This window comes from Cervus canadensis, chromosome X (assembly GCF_019320065.1).
Source record: "Cervus canadensis isolate Bull #8, Minnesota chromosome X, ASM1932006v1, whole genome shotgun sequence".
NCBI lineage: Eukaryota > Metazoa > Chordata > Mammalia > Artiodactyla > Cervidae > Cervus > Cervus canadensis.
In genome coordinates, this window is record NC_057419.1 from 76359274 (window position 1) to 76378558 (window position 19285).

Below are 19285 nucleotides of genomic sequence, written 5' to 3' on the forward strand. Positions count from 1 at the left end.
TCACTGATGAGAACATACTTTATAGAACAGGAAATGCTACTTGGTGTTCTGTGATGACCTAAATCGGAAAGAAATCTGAAATAAAGGGCATCTGTGCATATGGCTTTTTCACTTCACTGTATAGCAGAAACTGACACAGCACTGTATAGCAACTATACTCCAATTAAAAAAAAAAAAAGTTTGTTGTTCAGTTGCTAAGTCCTGTCTGTTCCTTTCTGATCCCATGGACTGCATTATGCCAGGATTCCCTGTCCTTCACTATCTCCCTGAATTTGCTCAAACTCATATCCATTGATTTGGTGATGCTATCCAACCATCTCATAATCTGTCTTCCTCTTCTCTTCTTGCCCTCAGTCTTTCACATCACCAGGGTCTTTTCCAATGAGTCAGTTCTTCTCATCAGGTGGACAAAGTATTGGGAGCTTCAGCTTCAGTATCAGTCCTGCTGATGAATATTCATGGTTGATTTCCTTTAGGATTGACTGGCTTGATCTTCTTGCTGTCCAAGGAACTCTCCAGTGTCCTCTCTAGCACCACAGTTTGAAAGCATCAATTTTCTGTGCTCATCCTTCTTATGGTCTAACTCACATCTGTACATGACTACCAGAAAAACCATAGCTTTGACTAGACAGACTTTTGTCAGTGAAGTGATGTCTCTGCTTTTTAATATGCTGTCTAGGTTTATCATAGTTTTTATTCCAAAGAGAAGAGTCTTTTAATTTCACGGCTACAGTCACGGTCTGCAGTGATTTTGCATCCCAAGAAAATAAAAATCTGTCACTGTTTCCACCTTTTCCCTATCAATTTGCCATGGAGTGATGGGACAAGATGCATGATCTTAGTTTTCTGAATGTTGAGTTTTAAGTCAGCTTTTCCACTCCCTTTTTATACACATCAAGAAGCTCTTTAGTCCCTCTTTGCTTTCTACCATTAGAGTGGTATCATCTTCATATCTGAAGTTGTTAACATTTCTCCTGGTAATCTTGATTCCAGTTTGTGCTTCATCCAGCCTGGTATAAAATAAGTAATTTTTCTGTTCATTCCCATATGCATAAATAGTGCTTTTTCCCTTCATCTTCCTTCAAGATTTTTTTTCTTTTTAATTTTCCATTTTGAATATAATGTGCATAGCTATAGATTTTAAAATATTTATCCTTTTTAGTGCTTCATGAGTTTTCTGGATTTGTAGTTTGGTACCTCCCATTAATTTACAAAACTTTTCAGTCATTGTTATTTCAAATATTTCTTCTGTTCCATTCCAGTCTTATCCTTCTTGTATCTCCATTACATATGTACTACACCTTTTGTAATTGCCACAAAGTTCTTGGCTATACTGTTGTATTGTTTTTGCATTCATTTTTGTTTTTCTTTTTCAGTTAGAAAAATTTCTATTGACATATCTCCAAGTTTCCTAATCCTTGCTTTGACCCTGGCCAGTCTACCTATAAGCCCATCTTAGGCATTCTTCATTTTGTTGGAGTGCTTTTGATTTTCAGTATTTCCTTTTAATAGTTGGATTTTCCCTTTCTCTGATTAAAATTTTCATGAATAATTTTGTTTCCCACTTTTTATATTCTCTTAGTATACTGTGCTAAGTCACTTCAGTCGTGTCCGACTCTGTGCAAACCTATGGACTGTAGCCTGCCAGGGTCCTCTGCCCATGGGATTCTCCAGGCAAGAATACTGGAGTGGGTTGCCATAGCCTTTTCTAGGGCATCTTCCTGATTCAGGGATTGAATCCATGTCTCATGTCTCCTGCATTGGCAGGTGGGTGCTTTACCACTAGTGCTCCCTGGAGGCCCATATTAATCATAATTATATAAAATTCCTAACCTGATAATTCAAAATATTTACTATATATAATTCTGGTTCTGTTGTTTATCTCTTCATACTATGCTTTTTTTCCCCTTTTTTATGTCTTAGACTTCTTGTTTGAAGCTAGAAAAGGTATATTGTGTGTATTAGGAAGTGACTTAAACAAACATTTAGTGGGAAATTTTATGTTTTCTGGCAATAAGTTAGGATGTTCAGTGTAGCTGTCATATTAGTAACTGTATTTTGCTATCTTCTCTGATGTCTTTGTTTTTTCCTTGAGATTCCATATTAAATAGGGTCTGAGGCTTTCTGTTCTTTCAATAGTTACCTCCTGCTATTATGTACAGCCCCAGTGTGGTATTATTAAAATGTGTAGGGAGATGCAGCAGTCTACAATTTTATGATTAAGTCTCAGTCTCCTATTGAGACTGCGTGTCCTTGGGCTGTGACTTTCACAAGTGCTTTTCAGCTTCCCCATTCCTCTTAGGTCGGCCAGGAAGGCTAGAAGGGACTACAGTTGACTATTTATTTTCTTTTTTTTAAAATATAAGTTCATTTATTTTAATTGGAGGCTAATTACTTTACAATATTGTAGTGGTTTTGCCATACATTGACATGAATCCTCCATGGGTGTACATGTGTTCCCCATCCTGAACTCCCCTATTTCTAATTCTCCACATGAGAACTACAGGGGCTGGAATTTTATAACCCTATTCCCTCACATTAACAGCTACAGGATACTGGAGTTTAGTGTATCCCTTCTTCTAGATCATGCTGTGGTAAAACCAAATATCTTAAGCTCTGGGAAAATAGTTTCCTTTGAGGATGGGCCTCTGTTAAGGAGAATAGAATATTCTGGACATATTTTGAAATGGTTACTTTTCTTTCCCTTTTCCAGAACATGAGGACAATTTCCTCAAATTTATATCTGAGAACCTCATGGGGCTTCTGGAAGTAAAATTCATGAAAATGTAGAGGCCCCCTTAAGAATGGCCTCCTAGGAGATTTTATTTATCAAGCTAGATCCACACTGAATCCTCAGAAATAACTCAATTACCCTTTAAATGCTTCTACCATGCTCCAACTCTGGCTTCTTTCCCCAATAAGCTGTGATTCTCTGTATCTGCCTATCTATTTAGTTTGGGGGATAGCTGTGCCCCATGTACTCAATCTTTGATGAATTTAAAAGAGTTGTTGATTTTCAGATTGTTCCATATTTTTTCTTGTCGTGTGGACAAGAATGACAATTTATAAGCTCTTTACATGTCAAACAAGAAATCAGAAGTCTTCTAGGTTCCCCTTTGTTTATGACATGGCTACCTCTAAATCAGCTGTCTTTGACTTCTCTTAACATAATATTTACAACTTTTCAGGCATTCATTTTATTTGCCTTTGCTTAATATGACATTTTTATGAGACATTTAACTCTTTCGATTATAATCTCCTTAAAGGATGACACTATAACTTATTTTATATCATTAATAACTGATGAATTTAATTACAATTTAGTTATGTTAAAGTTTCTCAGAATTCCTCTGTTTTCTTCATTCTAGTGAGAGACTGAAAGTCTTAGAGAAAGGAATAATGAAACTTTTCTGTTATATTTCCTGTCTGTGGGAAAAGTAAGAGTTTGTCCAAGTAATTTATATAAGGCCTGCTTTTCTAAAGATTTCTGAGTCTTTGAAGTTTCTAAAAACATCTCTAAACATGAATTTGTATAATTCAGCTGTAGCTTGACTACTGAATAATAAGTACTTACTATATGCAAGTCACTGCTAACAATTTTTTCCTTTATTATTTTTAGCCCTCTCAATAGCCTTAATGATTGGGTATATTTGTATTCCTATTTTGCAGTTGTGGAAACTGAGACTTGAAAAAGTTATCTGACTTCTTCAAATCCAAACAGTGATACGGGATTCAAAAGATGTAGAATTCAAACCCAAGTTTATGTGACTATAGCCAGAATTCTTAATTACTCTGTTACATAGCCTCCTATGTACCTCTACTCTGCTACATGGCCACTCAATCTATTTCTCCTTTAAAAACCTCACCTTGTCAAATGAATCTCTCTATATATACCTCCTAACTTCAAATTGTTAAATCTTATTAAAGAGAAATAAATTATCCCTGATATCCCAAGTTGTCCAGTGGGTCTTGGGTGGTATTTTTCTTACCAAATTCTGGGAGGACAGTATACATACTATTGGTCAGCAGGTGGTTCTGCTGCAGTGGGTTGAGGGTAGGAGCACCTCCAATGCCTGGCTGGCCAGCCAGGGATGCATGAGCAATTCCATGTTGGGGTCCAGGAGCAACAAGAGGAGACTGCATCTTATCCTTATCCCAGGAGGATTCACTTCCACCTGAAAAACATTCATATAAATAGATTGCAAGTTGACAACTTTCTAAGAGAAGGACTTATAAACTCCCTTTGTAAGGTTGTAATTATTAATATTACACCATAGAAAATTATTACTAAATAAAAGTGACTCATTTTTATCATGGTTTCAAAACTTTCAATAGCCTTGGATTTAAGTTGACTCTGGGAAGACTAGACAACTCTCACTAATAATATAGGCTCATTTGCCTTACAGGTAGTCTAAACAAGTCTGGAAATATAATGAATAACTTTCGAAAGCGTGTATATGTTGAAGGCCATTAACTGAACACTACTGCCTCCTCCTGCAACCCTCTAACATACATGCACTATATCTTAATGAAAAGCAGTTGCTATTCACTCAAAAAGAACACATTTATAAGAGCATGATGACATGCAAAAAATATATGGTAAGAAACAAAATGATCAGTTATTTTGTTCTGAGATACAGTCCTCAAAAAGCTAATCTCTTCATACACAGCAGACTTTTATGCAAAATAAACTGGATAAAGCATAAAACCACATCTCTCAACTTGAAATTGTGCTTTACTTTGATCATCCACGCTATAGAGTGAAATAAAGTATGCATAAATGCAGACTACTATATTATCATAATAAATTATAGTGGCATAGCTATTACATCTGGCACTTAGCATATTGTGGGACAGAATCATTGCTTAAAAGCATATAAGAAACAGAAATTATTTCCAGGGTGTCCTTTTAAGAGGAATACTTTTAAACAGACTGGTCAGGGGTTGAATTACAATCAATGCAATAGCAGACAATCTGGCTTTAGAAAACAAGGTGGTTGTATAGGCAGCCCTATTGATTCACTTGATGTGTTTCATTACTTGAGAGTTCCGCGCTTCTGCTCCTATTCCCATACGGGAATTGTGACATTAGGATCTCTACTTGGCTGACTCTGTCCCATCTGCTGCCCAAAAAATACACCTTGTTGTGTGGAGAAAGTTAGGCCTGGAAATCTTGCACCTACTGGTCTAAGAAGAAAAGTAAAAAGAAATCAAGGTGCTCACATCCCTAACATTAAACATTGTAACTTTTTCACTTCTTTGAGTTCCCTCAAATATCTTTGCCATTTTGCTTCAGGTATTATATTTTTAAAGTATAATGGCTATATAGTAGTCTACTGAGTTAATGTAATAGAATTTATTAAAAATTGGGTTTTCTTTTGAATTTGTCAATATTATAATAAGAGCATTAATTTGAATATTTTCTTAGACTCAAACAATGTCCTAGAGTGGGATTTCTGGGTCAAAGGAAATGAATGTTTTTTATTTATAAAATATTATTTATTTTATACTTCTTCTTTCTAGTATCAAATTTGTAAAAATCAGCTTTTAGAGTTTCACACTTTTTAGGGAAATGTTTTCAAGGCAAATTGGGGTTCTCCCTGAAGATTCTAAATTTATTTAAGCAAACTGCTAAATCTCTGAGAGGTTTTTGTTCTTTTTGTTTTGTTTTGTTTTGTTTTTCAACTATTCTACCTATCCATTTACTCTTTCCCCAGATCTGGGATTCAATCGCTTTTGCAGGACTCTTTGAAGCCCTCTTGAGTCCAAAGTCAATTTTTAATCCAAAAGTGGTAGTCTTGGCTAACCTCCAACTAGGTAAGTTCCAGAGAAGGAAATACCAGATTCTCCATCAGCATATATAAAGGCTGAGGGGTACCAGGTCATGATTATAAAGACAAAGTTTTTCAAATCAAATGGGGAAGATATAAGTAGTTAATTGTTCAGTTTCTGATTTAAGTAGCTAATTGTTCAGTTTCTGATTTAAGCCATTCAGTTAATATGCATGGAAGCTTAAAAGATAGGAAATTTGGTTGAATTTGATAGACTGGCTTAAAGGACCAGAAACCCTTCCCTTGATCATGTTAAGGTTTAGTATGAAAACGTGCATCACACTTATGATTACTCCAATTGGTTTCTCTTTCATCCAGATGTTTGCTGTTGTATAGTCACTGCCTAAGAGCAATGAGGTATTAATTTTTTTATTATTACTAATTTATTTATTTTAGTTGGAGGCTAATTACTTTACCATATTGTAGTGATTTTTGCCATACATTGACATGAATCAGCCATGGGTGTACATGTGTTACCCATTCTGAACCCCCCTCCCACCTCTCTCCCCACCCCATCCCTCAGGGTCATCCCAGTGCACCAGCCCTGAGCACCCTGTCTCATGCATCAAACCTGGACTGGCCATCTATTTCACATATGGTAATATACATGTTTCAATGCTATTCTCTCAAGTCATCCCACCCTTGCCTTCTCCCACAGAGTTCAAAATTCTGTTCTTTACATCTGGGTCTCTTTTGCTGTCTCGCATATAGGGTCATTGTTACCATCTTTCTAAATTCCATACATATGCATTAATATAGCAGTGAGATATTTCATGGTTGGTGCATTGACATAATTTAGCATTCACAAATTTGAAATTCCAATTAAAATCAATATGATATTGTACTGCTGTAGTGAACAGAAATGGTGGAGGAGAATGAGGATAGTATCTTAATAAATGATGAAAATAACCACATTGCAACACTGAGATTCTTTATCATAACATTGGGCCAATGAACATGATTAATACCAGAAAATGCAAAATTTTGAAAGATCAATTGCTGAGCAAAAAACAGAACCACTTCATCATTTTAGCGCTATGTCCAAAATATGAATTACCTCACCATTACAGAACTGTAATTTGTAAAATGATGAACAATACATTGAAAAAGATAGATACATTTAGAAGACACTAATATCATACCTTTGATATTAACATGGTATTGTGCCATCACAACAGCAACAGCATATAACAATACTAGGACTGAGACTGTCAATATTTATTTTATAAAGTGAAAATCCTTTAGTCAATTTTCAATAACAAATGTACGTTAGGTATTAGTTTAATATTTTATATATTGTATATTCCATAACTTGAATATAAATGATTTTTAAACTGCATAAAAAGATTCCAGGTAAAAAAAAAAAAAGATTCCAGGTGTTTTAGTGTCTGCTTTGATGAGAGCTTTAGATGAACTTTTCCCAACAACTCTCATCTTTTTAACTACTGTGTTAAAAATAATACAGGGAGGCTGGTTACCAGGTATGCCCATCTTTGCCAAGTATAAATATATTAAATTATCCTGCATTCTTAAGGTAACTAAATATAAAGTGAGTGAGAGCAGAGTATGGGACATCCTTGATGTTTGCATAAGAAGCTCTGGACACATTTTTTGTCTTTTGACCTAAAACACTTACCATTTTAAAGTCTATACAAATTGACTTATGACTAAGTATTCAGGCTTTGGTAGCCTCAAACTTTATATTTCCCTATGCCTTTGTGCCAATCTGTAATAACATCCACTGAACTTAAAGTTAACAAAATCTTTTTACCAATCTAATCTAGAGTCAACCTTTTTTGTTACTATTATGTGACAGGCTTGGATATTCATCTTCTTTTTTCTTTCTATCTAATATATATATGTGTGTGTGTACATATATGTGTACATATATGTACATATATATGTACATGTATGTACATATACATACATATTATATACATACATATGTATATATACATATATGTATGTATATAATATATTATGTTTGCTAAGGCTGCCAAAACAAAATATATACTATAGACTGAATGTTTGTGACCCCCAAAATTCATATATTAAGTACATATTCCTGATGCAATGGCATTTTACAATGGGTCCTTTAGGAGGTGATGAGGTCATGAATGGCATAAGTGTCTTTATAAAGGAAATCCCAAAGAAAATTCTGAGTCTCCTTATACCATGTGACGACACAGCAATAATATGGTTCTCTGTGAACTAGGAACTGGGTCCTCATCAGATACTAAAAGGGCCATTATATTGATCTTGGTCTTCCAGCCTCCAGAATTGTAAAAACTAAATTCCTGTTGTTTGTAAGTCATCAACTCCATGGCATTTCTGTTATAGCAGACCAAATGAACTAAGATACACCACAGAATGCATAAATTAAACAACCAAAATTATTTTTATTAGAGTTCTAGAGGCTAGAAGTCCAAAATCAAGGTGTCAGTAGATTTGGTTTCTCCTGAGGCTTCTCGTCTCCCTGTGTCCTTACATGGTCTTTCTTCTGTGTGTTCAAATTTTATCTTCTTTTTTTTTTTTTTTTTTAATTATTTTTTTTTCCAGTGGGTTTTGTCATACATTGATATGAATCAGCCATGGATTTACATGTATTTATAAGGATACCATTCAGATTGGATAAGGGGACACTCTAAGAGTTTCATTTTAACATAATCACCATTTTAAAGATGTTCTTTCCATATATGGGCACATTCTGAAGTACTGGGTGCCTTCAACATATGAATTTTGGATGCATACAATTCAAGCAGTAATCCTAGATTATGCTTGAATTGTATGATTATTAGATTGTAGATTATTAGAGAATAAAAACTGGATAACATTTCAACAAGGCAAGTCTAAGAAACAAAGCATGCAGTAGGTTAGGGCAAACAGAGAAGTCTCATCAAAGGGTTCACCTTTACTTCAAGGAACTTCATATCAGGTAGAAAACTAATACAGCACAGTCCTCAGTAGAGAAAGATAATGTATAAAACACAGAAAATTCTTAAGAATTGAATAAATGACTTAAGCTTTTCCATATCATCTAATTATCACTACTTCAGCTCAATGTTTAGAAAAACTAAAACTAGGAAATAAGCAGGATAGGGACTGTCACTACATTAATACTATACTTAACTAATTAATATGGTCACAAATTTTCCAATGAGAAAAATAGATAGAACTACATTTGTATAAGGTTCCACTTAGTAGAAAGTTATTATTAATTAGAATCAATGTAAGAGTAATTAAGTGACAAACAATGAGGGGATATTAATTTGACAAACCATTTGACAAACTTTTGTTGCCACAGTTAAAAACTCTTAAGTTGCAATTTATTTTTTCTTTCAAGACCCATTGTAAAATGTTAGGGTTCCCAGAGGATTGTTTATTTTTGCTGCTTTTTCTTTGTGGGAGAAGTGGCCAGAAGAAGGAGACTTCTGAATCATGCAGACTTTGTGATAGATACATAACATTTCAGAGATGGACAGATTTTTATATCCATTTACTTAAAAATAATAAATTTGACAAGGAGAATGAACATGAGTAGGGCCCAAGGAAGTATTTTAAATCACCAAAATTTTGCCTGACTGGTATTCTTTCAACCCTGTTTTAACCAAATGCTATCTGTGGTCAGATTCATGAAAAGTAATGGAAAATAGTGTATATTTCAAACAAATTAACATAGGCCTACAAGCCATAACCCTCAACTTATTTCAAATGAGTATAAAGGAAATCCAGCGGTAAGGCCCTAAAGACCTTTACAAGACATCATTCTTAACCTTAACACTCTCATTTTACCAGACTACTGGTCTTCACTTAATGTGCTTTGCTCTTAAGAATGATGAAAGGAGCTAATAAAACATTGACAGAAATCACAGTGAAGAGTATCAGAATAATTTAGTAATCAGTGATCATTTTCCCTCTTAGGGTGAGTAATCCTCTATAAATGCATAAACTACTACTGTGGGTTTGAGTTTTTAAGACTACTAGATTTAAGTGAGATATCTATAAGGAATTTATACTTAAAAAGGATCTCTGTCTTCTGACTAACATTGAATGTGTCTTGAAGTTTAAAGGGATAATATAGTAGGAGTTGCTATTATAAATTGGAAAGCAAAAATATAAAAGCTACTTGTTAGAAAATATAAATTAATTATTAAATGTAACAGTATGCTCTGGCTATTCAGTCGCTCAGTCATGCAACCCCATGGATAACAGCACACTAGGTATCAAAAAATGTGAACATTTATAACAAGCCACCCTTAGTTTCAAAGTTTTATAGCTACAACAAAACATATAATTCAGATTATTTGAAATATGGGTCTAAATTAGTCACGTTTCAAGTAATCTTATATACGTAAGGCACAAAGCAAGCAGTCAAATAGGAAGAAAAATCTATGTAGTATGTGACCTAAGTCAAGCTTGTTTTCTTATTCATAGGATATTTTGTTTAGCTAGAGTCTTAAATGAATGTACATTGCTTGATGAATCTAAACAGCATGTAGCTTTTAGAATTTAAAAAAGTAAAAGTCATAATTAAACCAGTAAATTGGAAGTGATCTAAAAAATATGGAGATTTCCCTGAGTAGTAGGAGTTTGTACTCAACATCAGCACTCCAAACATTGAGACTTACACTGAAGAGATGAGCCCTCAGCATGTTTACCTCTAAAATCCAATTAAGTTTACATGCAGAATAACCAAAGGGAAGTTGGGAACTGAGATTCTACTCTTAAAGCACTCACTCACAGTCTGACTTACCCCGGAAGTCAGCACAAAAACAACAGTTTGAATAGAGCTTAAGCTATATGTGAAGGAGATTCAGTTGCTAATCTTAAAGCATGTGATGAAAGAGTAAGGGTCTGTTGCAACTCTCTTGAGAAGCAGAGACATTGGAGGTTACCATTTTTGCACTCTGCATCTACCTGACTAGTACTGATACTGGCAGGCACTATTTTTGCACTGTTCCTCTTCCATGGTAGCATCAACTGGGATTCAGAGTCACAGCACTCTTCCAATGTCCCACTAAAGCCTGTGGGCATGCCCTGCCCTGTGCTCTCCCAGTTACTTATTAAAACAGGTGCCAGCCCTTGCTTATTAAGCTCCAGCCCTGTACACTCTGGATGCCTTGCTAAATCCAGCAGGTACACCCTGACTCTGTGATTTTCTGCTGCCTCACTAAAGCTAAAGCCAGCAGACATGCCCAAGCCCTGAACTCTCTATTCCTTGGTAAAGCCAGCAGACACACAGAGTCCACACAGGGGATGCTCCATGCTCACGTGGCTCTTTTGGCTAGGGGGATTTGTGTTGCTGAGATAGACGTGACTTAAACAATTGGAGAGACAGTTCTTGGTGGGCTACCACCTACAGGACACTTCAGAGAAGACTGACACATCCCCAATTTTCCTGTGAAAAGATCTATTTACTAACCTAAGTGGCAGGCTTCAGGTTTGGCACGTTTCTAGAGGTTAAGAGGAGCTCTCAGGAAACAGGCTAGGAAATGCCATCTTTTCATGTTTTCCTTGGCCTCACTACAGCTTGTTAGCTCCCAGAAAGGAGTGCACAAGTATTCACCTGAAACAATTCACCTCAATTTTTGAAACTGTCACTCAGGAGACACCTCCAGATAACCTAGTGAGGAGGCAAGCAGGATTTACAACTGGGACTCACAGGAATTTACATATTTGCATAGTTTAAAAGTTGCAGCCTGAGAATCTAACTTCCACTCAACCTGAATCTAGGTTCTGACTGAGATTCCTCCCACTGCAACACTGATAAGTATTGGCACACATTCAATAACCAAGACCCATCAAGAATAAAACAAGCTGCTTAGACAATCACAAGATTTGAGAAGACAACCAAGAGCTAGAGCAAAATTGAACATCAAGGTTCATAGGTTCATATACTATACAAGTTCACTCCTTCAAGATTGGGAAATGTAGCTGTTTCACCTAATACACAGAAGCAAACAGAGATTCTAGCAAAATGAGGGAACAGGAATATGCAACAATAAAAGGAAAAGATAAGACATCACAAAAAAATCCTAAAGAAACAGCCATAAATTATGTAATAAAGAGTTCAATGTAATCATCATAAAGATGCTCACCAAAGTCAGGAGAAGAATGTATGAAGACAGTGAAAACTTCAACAAAGAGACAGAAAATAAAAGAAAGCACAAAATAGAAGTGACAGAGCTAAAGAATACAATAAATAAACTGGAAAAATAAATGCACAAGAGTAGTTCTACAGAAGACTAGATGAAGCAGAAGAAATAATCATTGATCTGGAAGACAGGGCAGTGGAACAGCAAAAAGAAAATTTGAAAAATTTAGCTAGACTCACTATTTAATAGAGTGAGAACTTAAATAAAATCAGAAACTAAAAATAATTTTTAATTGGCCCCAGAGAAATGTGAATTAACATAAAGTACTGCTTTGAACAATTATATGACAAAAAATTGAACCAGCTAAAGAAATTAACTCCTAGAAACATATAGCCATCAAAGACTGAATCAGGACAAAATAGAAAATCTGAATAGAGTAATTACTAGTAAAGAGGTTGAATAAGTAATCAAAAATCTTTCAACAAACAGAAGTCCAGGACCACACAGCTTCACTAGTGAATTCTACCAAATGTTCAGAAATTTAATACCTATCCTTCTCATATTATTTTTAAAAACTGAAGAAGAGGAAATGCTTCCATACTCATTTTACTAGGTCAACATTACCCTGATACAAAAGCCAGACAAGGACACCACACACACACACACACACACACACACACACACACACACACACACACACACACACACACACTACAAGCCATTATCAATGAGAAGCATAAATGAAAAATCCTCAACAAGATACTAACAAATTAAATTCAAGAATACATTAAAAGGTCCATACAATACAATTAAATGGGTTTTATCACAGAGTTGCAAAGGTGTTTCAGTATTCACAAATCAATCCTTGTGATATGCCACATTAACAAATTGAAGAATAAAAATCATATGATCATCTCAATAGATGCAGAAAAAGCATTTGACAAAATTCAACACCCTTTATGATTAAAAACTCTTAACAAAGTGCATATAGAGGGAATGTACTTCAACAAAATAAAGGTCATATATGTCAAGCCCACAACTAACATCATACCCAATGTTGAAAAGCTCAGAGCTTTTCCTCTAAAATTAGAACCAAGACACTTTAACTCAACATAGTAGTAGAAGTCAGCCAGAGCAATTAGTCAAGAAAAAGACATAAAAGACATCAAAGTTAGAAAGGACAAAGTGAAACTACCAATGTCTGCAGATGACATGATTTTTATATATAGAAAATTCTAAAGACTCTACAGAAAAACTGCAGGAATTAATAAAAGAATGAGTAAAGTTTCAGGACACAAAATCAATATATAAAAATTTACTTTTTTGTTTTTATACAGTAACAAATAACTATGAGAAATAGAAATTAAGAAAACAATTTCATTTACAAATGCATGAAAAAAGAATAAGATAGCTGGAAGCAAATTCAACCATAATCTGTACACTGAAAACTAATACACTGATAAAAGAAATTGAAGAAGACACAAATAAATTCTGTGTTCATGGACTGGAAGAATCCACACTGTTAAAATATCCATATTACTCAAAGCAATCTACAAATGCAATACATTCCCTGTCAAAATCAATGACTCTTTAAAAACAGAAATAGAACCAAAATATCCTAAAATTTCTATGGAAACACAAAAGACCCTGAATATCTGAAGCAATCTTGAAAAGGAAGAACAAAGTTGGAGGTATCATGCACCCTGATTTCAAACTATATTGCAAAGCTACAATAATAAAAAAAAATGATATTGGCATAAGAGCAGATACATAGATGAATGGAACAGAATCAAGAGTGTAGAAATAGTCCCATGCATATGTGATCAATTAATTTATGACAAAGGAGGCATGAACACACAATTGGGAAAGAACAGTCTCTTCTACAAACAGTGCTGGTAAAACTGGACAGCTGATTCAACAGAATAAAATTAGACTATCACAGCTTACACAAAAATTAACTCAAGATGGGTTAAAGACATGAATGTGATATCTGAGAGGCGAAGGGGATGACAGAGGATGAGATGGTTGGATGGCATCATCAATTTGATGGACATGAGTTTGAGCAAGCTCCAGGAGTCGGTGATGGACAGGGAAGCCTGGCGTGCTGCAGTCCATGAGGTCACAAAGAGTCAAACAGGACTGAGTGACTAAAGTGAACTGTGATACCTGAAACTATAAAACTCCTAGGAGGAAGCATGGACAGTAACACTTTGACATTTGTCTTGGTGATGATGTTTTGGATTTGACTTCAAAAGTAAAGACAACAAAAGCAAAGACAAACAGATGGGACTATATCAAACTAAAAAGCTTCTGTGCAGCAAAGAAATATATATGTATATATATATATAAATGAAATGGCAACTTAATGAATGGATAAATGGAAATCATATATCTGATAAGTGTTTAATATCTAAAATATACAAAGAACTCATAAAATTAAACCTCAAAGAAACAAAAAACTGAATTAAAAATGGCCAGAGGACCTAAATAGATATTTTTCCAGAGAAAATATACAGATGGCCAATATACACATGAAAAGATGTTCAACTTCACTATTCATCAGGGAAATGCAAATCACAACCACAATGAGATATCTCATCACACCAGTCAGAAATGTTATTTTCAAAATGATATCAAATAACAAGTGTTGGTAAGGATGTGAAGAAAAGCCAACTGTCATGCATTGGTAGGAATGGTAAATTGGTAGGAATGTAAACTGTCGTAGCCAGTATGGATAACAGTAGAGGTTCCTCAAAAAATTAGAAATAGAACTACCATATGATTTAGCAATTTCATTTATGGATATTTATCTGAAGACAACAAAAACATCAATTTGAAAAGATACATACACTCTTCTGTTCATTGAAGCATTACTTACAATAGCCAAGATAGGAAACAACCTTAATGTCCATTTTTAGATTAATGGATAAAGAAGATTGGTATACATTTACAATGGAATATCAGCCAGAAAAAATGAAATATTACCATTTGCAACAACACAGATGGATCTAGAGGGTCTTATGTCATGCAGAAAGAGATAAATACCATATAATTTAACTTATATATGGAAACTACAAAACAAAACAAATGAACAACAGAAAAACAAAATAAAAGTTATATATACAGAGAATAGGTTAGTGGCTGTTAGACAGGAGGGCTTAGGAAGCAGGGTGAAGGGGTTCAAGAGGTACAAACTTCGAGTTATAAAATAAATAAGTCATGGGAATGTAATGTACAGCATGGTGACTCTAGTCAATAATAATTTATTGCATATTAGAAAGTTGCTCACAGAGTAAAAGTTCTCAAAAAAAAAAATTGTAGCTTTGAATGGTGATGGATGGTATCTAGACTTATTGTGGTGAACATTCTGCAGTGCATGCAAATATCAAATTATTAATGTGTATACCTGAAACTAATATAATGCTCAGTTCAGTTCACTTCAGTCGCTCAGCCGTGTCCGACTCTTTGTGACCCCATGAATCGCAGCAAGCTAGGACTCCCTCTCCATCATCAACTCCCGGAGTTTACTCAAACTCATGTCCATCAAGTCGGAGATGCCATCCAGCCATTTCATCCTCTGTCGTCCCCTTCTCCTCCTGCCCCCAATCCCTCCCAGGATCAGGGTCTTTTCCAAAGAGTCAACTCTTCGCATGAGGTGGCCAAAGTATTAGTTTCAGCTTCAGCATCAGTCCTTCCAATGAACACCCAGGACTGATCTCCTTTAGGATGGACTGTTTGGATCTCCTTGCAGTCCAAGGGATGCTATACATCAATTATTCCTCAATTTAAAAAAGTACCAATATATGAATGGAAAGCTAGGAGTATGTGTGCAGACCTGTTATAATATACATATTTTGTTATTATGCTTTTATCTGGTTTTCTTACATGCTTCACAAAAGTGAACATTTAGCAATTTTCTAGATTGGTCTAGATTGGCAATGCAAAATATGCACCGTTTCTGGACTTTCAAATGATATTTATAGAATATAACAAGTAACTATTTAAAAATGTTGAAGAGGTCTCTAAATCAGCTTGTCTTCTATATGATTTGAAATATTGTCTATAAGAACAACCACATCCTGGGGCTATAGGCTATGAGTTTCAAGTTTCCTCAGAGGTAAAAAATTGTGGTTCAGATCTCTAGGACTGTAGTCTCCAATATAGTAGCCAGTCTTCACATGAGGCTATTTAAATTTTAATTTTAATAAATTTAAATGAAATAAAATAAAAAATTCAGCTTCTCAGTTGCACTAAGTCACATTTAAAATGTTCAAAAGCCACATGTAACTAGTGACTACCACATTGGAAGGTGCAGGTATTGATTATTTCCTTTGCTGCAGAAAGTTATATTAGATAGCACCATTCTAGAGTATAAGGAGTCAGCAGTTTGTGTAAAACAAATACACAGAGGTATCCACAGCATCTTTAGTTCACCATGAGAGTGAAAAGGGGAAGTGTTAGTCGCTCAGTCATGTCCAATTCTTTGCAACCCCACGGACTGTAGCCTGCCAGGTTAGGCTCCTCTGTCCATGAAATTCTCCAGTCAAGAATTCTGGATTGGGTAGCCATTCTCTTCTCCAGGGGATCTTTCCAACCCAGGAAGGATTGAACCTGGGTCACTTCCATTGCAGGCAAATTCTTTACCATCTAAGTCACCAGGCAAGCCTCTCAGTTCACCATATGCAATACTAAATTGACCCTTATTCAATGAAAAAGATTTTGTCCCTTTACTCTATATATCTGGTAGTAGCATAATTTAATTGTTTTATCTGGAACGTTTTGAGTTCCCAATATGTATCAGGTGCCATTTTCAAGTACTCAGAATACAGAATACAGATCTTTATCCTCAAAGATCTCTATCTAATAAGTATCACTGATATCTCTCTATTTCTTTGCTTCCTGTTAAAGTGGACAAGTCTCTGCACTTGGCCTTGCATTTGTTTCCTTTCCATTGCCACCACCTTCATTTGGACCCTTGTTACTCTCACTTATCTCGAGTCACTTAGCTGGCTTTCCTACCTGAAGATCCTGTTGGATCTTCTTCTCCAAGTGACCTTTGTCACTGCTGCCAAAATAAGCTATCAAAAATGAAAATAAAGAAGGTGGAGTTTCAGGAAGGACAATTAAAAAAGTAGGGGGAAACAACACAGCAGTATGCAGAAAGCAAGAAAGGAATACCTTGATTCCATGACAACCAAGTTTACATATAATGAACAACAGTATGGAAGATTTAATATGGACAGGTATGCTCCATAACTGTTGAATCAATGCATCAGCATCACTCTAATTATGAAATTAAAACAGCTTTACACTTTAATCAACATCATCATTCTAAAGGATGTGAAGTCAAGCCCCAAAGTTTATATCTGGGTTTAATGGGAAACTGTTGCTTAAAAGTATACTTATTAATTAAAAATTAAGTATTCACTTACCCAAATAAATTGCACCTGACTCGTTCTAAGAATTAGGCCGACATGTTTCACTAAGTAAATGTGAAATTCAAAGTCCCAGTACATTTGTTTCTAAATTAAAATGCTACAAGATTTACATATTCACTGTGTGTTATTTCAAAGCACAGTGGCCAAAATATGAACATCACATTATTGAGTTTCAAAGATTAGTTCAGATAAATACAGAATTAAATCATATGTATTGACAGCACAGTGCTTGCCTATAAAGACCTGCTGAGTGTGATGACAGGGTCAGAGAAATTCTTGCAAGCTGTTAGTCTATATAACTTGAAAAAGACTCTGGTTGAAAGGAATTTTGCTGAAGACAGGAAGAAAATGAGATTTTGTCTGCTATTAGTTTGTAATTCCAAATGATAAACTTTTCTTAATTTCTCTCCTGTGAATCCCACAGGTGTTTTAATTGTCCTTGTATTTATATTAGTGTAACTTTGCACTTCCTGAATCCAAAATTTAAAAAATCCTGCAATTTCATATAAACTGTGTTCTATGGCTAGTACAGAACATTTTTGTCTCTGATGTGACCTTGGACTGCAAGGAGATCAAACCAGTCAATCCTAAAGGAAATCAACCCTGAATGATTCATTGGAAGGACTGACGCTGAGGTTGAAACTCCAATACTCTGGACACCTGATACAAAAAGCTGACTCACTGGAAAAGACCCTGATTCTGGGAAAGATTGAGGGCAGGAGGAGAAAAGGATGACAGAGGATGAGATGGCTGGATGGCCATCACCGACTCAATGGACATGGGTTTGAGCAAACTCCAGGAGATGGCGAAGGACAGGGAAGCCTGGTGTGCTGCAGCCCATGGGGTCAGAAATAGTCTGACATAACTTAGTGACTGAAGAACAACAATAACAGGTTTTTTTTTGAAATTTGGATTCATCTCTTGCTAGTGTAAGTAGTACAAGTAGAAAGATCATCAAAAACTAATATAATTTTAAGCCACTGACAGTACTTTCTTATCTGAATTTTAGTTTTCTCTGTCACCCTAAAGGCATGTGGTATGTCCAAATGACAACCATATTATTGTCACTTTGCAATAAATGACCATATAATACCAGTATATATCTTATCCCTTTTCTGTCATATTTTAAGAAATATGAAAATACTGAATATCTGCTGCTGAGAATCAATGCTAAAAATTTATTTTAAAGATATGGGTACTAGATTTCCTAAATTGTGACATATTCTTTTGTGAAATATATTTTAAATTGGAGGTCCCTAAAGTGAGGCAAGCATATCCCAGGAAATACAAAAGATGAAGACAAAGCAAGATATGCAGATTTTATTTTCTAACTAAAAAGAAAGTACAACATTATGTTTCACTAATTTTTGAGATATGGATAATCACCAATGCCTTCATCAGTCAAGTACTAGAGGTATCTCAAAGGAAACATGGGAATTTGAAGCAGAGCAACTGGTTGACAATTAGCAACTCCAGTCTTACACTTACCTCAATGTAATGTGATCTACCTATGCCCCATTGGGTGGATAAATGGGCTACCTTATTTATTTTTAACCAAGTCATATTACTTAATGGATAACACAACCACAGACTTAACATAATGGAAGCACAGGGGTAAAACAATAAAATAGCAGAACTGATACGTCTTCTTATAGTAGGAACTCTTTGTCAACTTTATTGTCAGGGTTATAAGATAAGACATATTAGTTGTATTGTTCTTATCGCTATCAATAATATATTTCAAAGTTTTTATATCACTGATAAATGCATTGGTTAGAATCTTTTTTAAATCTTAGTCTATCTAATTTACACCTTGTATATATACATACATATATATATATATATAGCTTATAATTCAACTTATGCTATTAAAAGAGAATACTTACTATTTAATCTGATGGGGTATATGAACAAAAGATTT

The 19285-nt window shown here is 35.0% G+C and overlaps 1 protein-coding gene across 1 annotated transcript in view; it reads right to left on the reverse strand.

Annotated features, from left to right (window-relative positions):
* The window catches only part of DACH2 (dachshund family transcription factor 2), a 750043-nt gene that overhangs the window by 194264 nt on the left and 536494 nt on the right, over positions 1-19285 (reverse strand). The window contains exon 5 of the mRNA XM_043459522.1: positions 3990-4175. Within this exon, the coding sequence (XP_043315457.1) occupies positions 3990-4175 (186 nt within the window). The remainder of the gene's footprint in view (positions 1-3989; positions 4176-19285) is intronic.